The 7,489-nt window shown below is 35.4% G+C and overlaps 1 protein-coding gene and 1 long non-coding RNA gene across 3 annotated transcripts; both read right to left on the reverse strand.

Annotated features, from left to right (window-relative positions):
* Positions 1-566: 566 nt before the first annotated feature.
* On the reverse strand, positions 567-6,147 carry LOC108194133 (cationic peroxidase 1). Its single transcript, XM_017361038.2, has 4 exons — positions 5,836-6,147; positions 2,227-2,418; positions 1,971-2,130; positions 567-1,188 (listed from the first exon to the last, which is right to left on the reverse strand). The coding sequence occupies exons 1-4, from the start codon at positions 6,046-6,048 to the stop codon at positions 803-805; spliced, it is 951 nt and encodes a 316-aa protein (XP_017216527.1). The 5' UTR covers positions 6,049-6,147; the 3' UTR covers positions 567-802.
* Positions 3,211-5,328, reverse strand: LOC135147864 (uncharacterized). 2 transcript variants are annotated; one of them, XR_010285801.1, is made up of 5 exons: positions 5,089-5,322; positions 4,844-4,945; positions 4,264-4,397; positions 4,053-4,112; positions 3,211-3,548 (listed from the first exon to the last, which is right to left on the reverse strand). It is a non-coding gene; the product is annotated as an uncharacterized LOC135147864 (long non-coding RNA). The 2 variants fall into 2 exon arrangements; XR_010285800.1 differs by lacking the exon at positions 4,053-4,112 and having other exon boundaries at positions 5,089-5,328.
* Positions 6,148-7,489: the final 1,342 nt, after the last annotated feature.

Raw genomic sequence — 7,489 nt, forward strand, 5'->3', positions numbered from 1 at the left:
ATGGGCTTTCGAGTGAGGGGGAATGTTAGAATATGATCCTGGTAAGCCCTCCTCCTAACACCTTGAGGGTTTAGGAGAATTGGTCTCTTAACATTAGTTAGCATAGAATATATGCATGCGAATGTGATATACCCATTTTCTTTCAAGAATTCAGCCTTGGGTAGAAGAGAAAGGTTTACAAATGTCACCGGACTCGGTAGCTTTTATAAATGTCACTCGATCAGTAGCTTTTATATCTTTTTTTTTTTACTCATCACGCAGGAAAATTTCCGTCTACCCTCACACAACTTAAAAGCGACCATCATAAATGAAACGGTGACTTTTATATTTAAAAGCAGCCACCCGTAAAAACTATCTAACAAAAGCGACCGGCGGTAAAAGCTACTAGTTTCCATCGCTTTTATGCTTCAGTATGAATTGATTTTAAAAGCAACCGCCGACAGTTGGTGACTTTTAATTGGTAATTTTTAGTCAGTTCTCTTATAGTGTTCAAAAATTGAGAAATGTATATTAAAAATCAAATCGGTTATATTCAAAAACAGAGGTAATAAATGTAATTATGATGATTAAGTAAAAGACAAAAAAAGCTAAATACATTTTCTCATTCCACATAACATGAAGAGCATTGATGATGAAAACTACAGACTACAGTACACACGAAGGGTGGTAATATGGAGATCATTTTAACAGTTGAACGCTGAAACCACACAAGTGGTCAACCACCTTAATTATTCAGTGAAAACAGAATTCGAAAGACTCAACTGTGATGAAACACACAGGTGGTTACATATATATTACAAGTCTAGTTCGTTTTCCTGCAGTTTTTTCTGATCTGACCACTGGAGCCGGTGAGCGGGCTAAGGTTTCCCATCTTGATCATCGCGTTCGCGAAGTCGGACAAGAATGTGGCTTGGTCTGTACTGTAAGACCTGACTTGAGCATCCGTAGAGCCGTTATTGAAGAGCACCTGATCCGAATGGAGCAGACCCTTCTGGCTTATTAAATTGGTGAAGTAAGAGCTGTCGAATGATGTTCCACTTCCAGCGTCGAGAGCAGCTAGATTGTTGTTTCCCCCACTCCTTGGACAGTTTGCTTTCAAAGTTGTGGCGTAGGAGGCGTTGATGTTTGCTTCATTGTATATTCGGTTTCTGAAATTCTGGCACCTGGCTTGACCTATCGAGTGGCTTCCTGCAGCGCATATGTTACTTATAAATATGCGACCAAATCTCTTAAAAGTACGTTAAAAAAAGTCAAGAGACTAATATATTCTAACAGACGGAGTCGTTTGGAAGAGTAGTGCTAGATGCACACAATTGTGTACAAAATATTTGTACATAATGATGCGGCAATCTATGTTATTCGGACCCTTCATTTTGCCTCGAAGTACCCGTGTCGGACACTCAACAGTCGACACACGGACATGGACACTTTGACTCGGACACTTATTTTAGACCAAAAACATGTATATTTTTCAAAATATTACCGAGTCCGACACATGGACACGTATCCATGTCAGACACTTCTAACCGAATCCGAGTAACATAGGTGGCAATTGATGTGGTGAGTTTTAATAGGGATGGTTGATGTAGAATAGGGGGTCATTCCAATTAAAATCCACCACATGTCATTATGTACAAAATTTTGTACACAATTATGTGCACCAAGCATTTTCCCGTTTGGAATAAACGTACATTCTTTTGCACTAATTACATCAGTACAGAGTTGATGTATGCTCATATATTTGTGTTGAATTTAGAAGTACTCATGCAGCTAGCTAGATTATTTCTTTCATGGAATATTTAATGAATAAAGGAATGTGTCAAATGTTATGTATATTAAAATTTGCATATATCCGTCAATATTCTATTGTCTGATCTGTTAAACCAACAACTTCTTAATGGAGTTTTGGTCAAATACGTGATCAGCGATCACTATCCTTTTGATTTGGTTAAGAATTAAAAATAACGAACCTGAAAGAGCCACCATTTCTTTGGTAGTAAAACCTTTATTGGAGAAGGAAGAAATGAGATTACTGAGACTGGAACCAGGCCCGGGAAGGTTCACCGCACTGAGACTTGCGCTGGTGGAGTCTCTTCGACCCAACTGCACTGTCCAACTAGTTCCCCCAAGCTGCAAGTTGAGCATCATTAACTTAGATCATTCAATGGCTACTGTAATCGGTCTGTATGCTATATGATAAAGTTTTTCTAGTTCAATTAATGTTACCGCAACAACGGAGTCCCGAGCTGCTACAGCTAAGATATCAGCACAGGAAACAATTCCGGCGCATGCACTTTCCAGGTTGGTTTTAATCGTATCCACAACATCGAACCCTCTTACGGATCCTGAGTTGGTAGCTGCTGTTTTCTCTCCTGTGAAGTTCGCCGTGTCGTCCAGTAAAAGCGACGCATCACACCCCTGTTTCAATTTTCCAGTTAATTATATAATGTAACAAGCCATATACATGTGCACATATGTTTTCCGGGAAAATGCTTTGTACATAATGACATGTGGTGGGTTTTAATTGGAATGAGCTCCCTGTATTCACATCAACAACTCCAATTAAAACATTCAACATCAATTGTCATGTCATCATGTACAAATTTTTTGTACACAATTCTGTACACCTAGCACTACTCATATTTTACACACGAGAATTTGCATGCATTGTAAATCGATAACAGGAGGGGAGTGAGACTACATATAATATATCTAACGTTTCATGGAATGAATAAACAGTTAGCATGTAAAGAAAATGAAAACAGCAAGAAAGTTGAATCAGGAAACGGGAACACTACGCCATATATGGCCTACGACAACATCAAAAAAATGATGCCATAACCCCAAAATATGTTGCCATAGCCCGAAAAAGGGCTATTGCAACATAAAATTTAAGTTGCACTTTTGCATGCTGCCTTAGGCTTCTATTGCAACATTTAGGTAAGCTACTGCAACACGGCTTTTTATGTTACAATAAACGTGCTATTGCAACATCTGACGACCCTATAGGAACAAATATATTATGTTACATTAGACCTTTTGATTTTAAAAAAATAGTGGGACCCACATGTGGGTCCCTCTTGTAAGTCCCATTTTTAGGGTCCACGTGGATCCCACATGTGAGCCCAAAGTGCCACGTGTCGCCTACTGACTGCCATGTGTCAGTCCCATAGCAACATATATGAGTATGTACTATTGCAACATTAAATATAACTTTCAAACATTTTACTACAGCAGCTGCCCCATTTTATTAATCGAAAGCAACATTATTTACCGAAAGGAGTTGAAAATATACACTTTAAATGTTAAACATCTCAATAAACTATTCTTTGATACAAACAAAAGTAACTACCAAATGGAATCAAATCAAAGCAGCTACCAAATCAGTTTATCGCCTCACAACTTTAGTCACTCACAACTTTGCACAACACTTCATTTTTCTTTCAATAAACAAAATATCTTCACTCTTCCACTAACAGCTGAAGAATAAGTGGCACCTTGAATGTAACCATGTCCAAAACTTCTGGATTTCTGAAGAGATATGAAACCTGAAATGCCATATTTAAGTGATATGTGTTATGAACATAATCATACAAATCTAATCGTTAAGACAAAGATAGAAATATAAACAAACGCCAGATGCCTTGTAGAGATATAAACAAATGAAACTATAAGTTGCTAGGGAAGTCTGTTAGTTTATATTGCTAATGCAGCCTCCCGAGTCCTGACTATAGTAAGAGTCCCGCATCAATAGAAGTTCGTATTTGAAATTTTATATTTCATTCAATTCTCAAAGCTCGTGTTCGATTTATAACACATACCATTTTTTGCTGATGCATCAACCCATGTATCAATCTCAATAACATCTCCCATGTTACCAATTGATTAGCTTGGACAATGTTAAGTTATGATAACAGTTCTAACAAATTTAAATGTCCTAATTTATGCCAGATTCTGATTCTCTCATTTAATAGGATGGTTTCAGATTAGCTTCTTCTCCTTTAGCACAATATTTTCAGGTAGTTAATGCTGAGAAAGTTTTATATAATTACCAGGAGCTGTATCTGCAGCCAAGCCTTAAAGCGAGTAAGGAATTACCTTAGTATAAAAATCTGGTCGGGAATATGCATCAAAGTTAGTACTTTTTAAATCCAAATGCCAACCATCACCAGTATATACTTTCATATGTTGTGATCATTGGAAAGTGTTTACTGGTTGTAGAAAAGAAATGATGGATGAAGCTGGCTTAATATGCTCTCTTACCTTCATAGAATTTCTTCACTGGAAGCTTTACTTTGGGATCAAATATGCTAATATTTGGAATAGACTTCAGTAAGAATTCAGGTTTTTTGACATAGTCGCACCCTCCATTGCCATACCAACAGCAGGGATGTTATCTGAATAGTCAACATATGGTTACACTAGGAAACGAAAATGAACTATTACGGTGAAACTAAAGCAATGATATATAGGACCGGCTATAGAAATACATCAAGTTATGAGGTCACAGTCCCCCAAAATAACTAGCCAAGAACCAATTCCAGTATAATTCAATATAAAAACAACTCGTGAAAACACAGATCATTTTACATCCAAAAAAAAATAATCCCGAGAAACGAATAAAATACAGAGCATCAAATTAGACTTGGTAATGGCTAGATCAAGTTTCAGCAAAATACGCACATGAATATACATACATATATCAAAAGGCCATCATAGAGATTCCAATTGAAATTCAATTGCCAGATACAAACTCTAAACTATTGATCCCAAAAGAAAATCTGGAAACGCTGAACTCGAGTATACATACACACAAATAAAAAGAAATATGAAGGGAGTACACCTTAAATCACAATCCAAGAATTCGAAGCCCCAATTGAAGTGAAAAGCCCTAATTCGACTCAAGCCATTCATGTTGGAGTGGATCCCTAATTTAATTGAAGTCCTGAAACAAACGAGACACAAATTAACATAACTAAAATGAAATCCCTAATTCAAATCTTTCAAATAAATTACAAGGCAATATGAATCTAAAGCCCTAGTTCCATTCAATGAAGAAGCTTTGAATCAAAGCCTGCGATTGAAGACCTGAAACCAAAACCCTAATAACGATGAAATCGATTGAGAGAGAACTCGATTCAGTTGTCCCCAAAAGTTACCCAATCGTCGAAGAGCTGAGTTTGAAGACACCGGTGATTATAGAAGGTGAGTGAGGTGAGTGTGTGTGGACAAAAATGTGTGTGGGGGCTGAAATGATATGAGGTGGGTGAAACAAAAGCGGGAGTTTTGCCGCTCTTAATTTTTCACGCAGAGCTTTGTTTCGATTTTTTTTTATTGTCTTGCTAATACGAAGGATTCATCTTAAATATCATTTCCAATTTCTTTGATATTTTAAAAATAACAATTTTATTTTAAAAAAATATAAATTTCAATGTCATTATTTTCTTAATAATCAATTAGTTTCAAAGTTATTATCTTTATTATAATTAATTACATTAAAAATTTATTATAATGAAATTAATATTATTTAAGAATTCAGTGTTTTCACATGTATATTATATTGTATTTCAATATTTAGTTCTTTCATGTTTAATATATTATATCTTATTAATTAATAATTTAAAAGTATTTTAGCTTTAAATTTTATTATCATATTATAAATAATTATTCTACAAATACTCTATGCAACACATAGTTTTGGCTATCGCAACATCAAATGGACATGAATGATTATCGTTGCGGTAGGTATGGATTAGTGCCTCTAATGCAACATAACATTGCAACACCAATGATCAAACCATTGCCATAGCTCATATATGGCGTAGTGGAACTTGCATTAACCCAACAGTCATGGAAATGAAGGCGAAGCAACGAGGCTCCCATGCGAGCCTCGCTGTTAATAGCCGAGGTCACAGCAGAGTTGATGATAGAAAGTGCATTAGGGCAGGAAGTTGAGTAAAATGTAGAAGACAACTGAGAGGAAGCTATGCCAACAAACAGGCAGCTTATAACGAAATAGAACCCTAATTTAGATGATGACCAAGTCATACTGATCAGTTACTTCCAAAGACAAGAAGCGAATAGAACAGAGAAAGAGATTGAGAGTTTAGTTCTACTTAATTGTCTCAAGTATTTACTTAGTAATGCTTGTGATTCTTTACCTATTTATAGTAAAAACTATAAAGCAACGAGCTATGGTACTGTTGCCTTGGCAGGACAAAAATTTATTATTGTAAAAATAAAATATCATAACAGCAAGAAGTCATAGCAAATGATTATAATATTTTATATGTCCAACACACACAGCACCTCCCCAGGAAGCAGCCAATCAATCCCCACTTACCCGATTTCTTTTTAGGAGTAAGCCATGAAATGTTATACGCGAGAAACTGAATTGGCAGCTAACTAGTAGTATATATTTACATCTTTGAAATTTGGTCCCCAAAACAATACTATATACAGTCTAAATATATATTAAGAAGCAAAAGAGAAATGATCTTCATCTCGCCATCTCGAAAGCGTGGCAAGATTTTAATTCAGTAATATATTAGTCAAGATAGTGATGTTCTTCTCATGTATATCTTTGACAAATTCCTGTATGGGCAGTTGAGGTCAATTTTAATCATCAGTTACATAAGATAATATTGATAACTCCACGCCCATAAAACAAAACAACTTCAGCCTCAAAATATCAATGATATACTTGACTAACAATTAACCTATGGCTTCAACCAAAATAATTTACCGATTGCTGACTTTCGTAATCACTTTCTTAAGGTTACCAATGACTACCATACAAAATGACTGCTACTGATCAATCATGCAAAACAGACGTGCTTGTCTTTCGTTTTCGGAATTGGTCGACCAATAATACGGACATGCCAATGCAGGCTCGAACGTGGTAATGTGTGCATGTGCATGTTAACGGTGACAAATGGAGATCTTCACAGAGTTTTATTTCAGGTCAACTAATATCTAGGGGGATGAATCTAATGTAAGCTCTGCTTATTCATTTCGTATCATGATATAGGATATATATTCATCAGAAAATCGTGAAATTGGTATGTTCTACTGCACCGCTTGTGTTATTTTTTAAACTGGTCGGGTAAAATTTTCGTAGGAAGATAGTATGAAGAATATATTCCCTCTGTCTAGTCATTTGTTTACATATGATTTGATTACCAAAATTAAAAATATATATAAAATAGTGAAAAATAAAAAAAATGGGTAAAATGGTGGAGCCTAATGTATAAAACAGTAAAGTAAAAATACTGTGAAAAGTAAAGAAAAATGGATGACTTATGGGACTCATTAAATATCTTTGACAAGTTTTGAAATGAAAAAAATCAAATGTGACGAATAAAAGAAACGGTAAAGAATTAGTTGGGTATTAATGGTTGGGACTATGAGGTCATTTGGGTTATTTTTAGTGACTTCTTATTTAAAGTAAAAAAGTTGAGATTAAATTAAGAATTATAAGTTATCAAAA

Source organism: Daucus carota, chromosome 7 (genome assembly GCF_001625215.2).
Source record: "Daucus carota subsp. sativus chromosome 7, DH1 v3.0, whole genome shotgun sequence".
Taxonomy (NCBI): Eukaryota; Viridiplantae; Streptophyta; class Magnoliopsida; order Apiales; family Apiaceae; genus Daucus; species Daucus carota.

What these genes read in the sequence shown, in the direction of transcription:
- LOC108194133 (XM_017361038.2), bottom strand. Translation starts at nt 6,048, where the DNA reads ATGACTTGGTCATCATCTAAATTAGGGTTCTATTTCGTTATAAGCTGC. An exon ending in TCCATGACTGTTGGGTTAAT is followed by an intron (nt 2,419 to 5,835) that starts GCAAGTTCCACT and finishes AAATTGAAACAG; the next exon opens with GGGTGTGATGCGTCGCTTTT. An exon ending in AGAAATGGTGGCTCTTTCAG is followed by an intron (nt 1,189 to 1,970) that starts GTTCGTTATTTT and finishes TATGCGCTGCAG; the next exon opens with GAAGCCACTCGATAGGTCAA.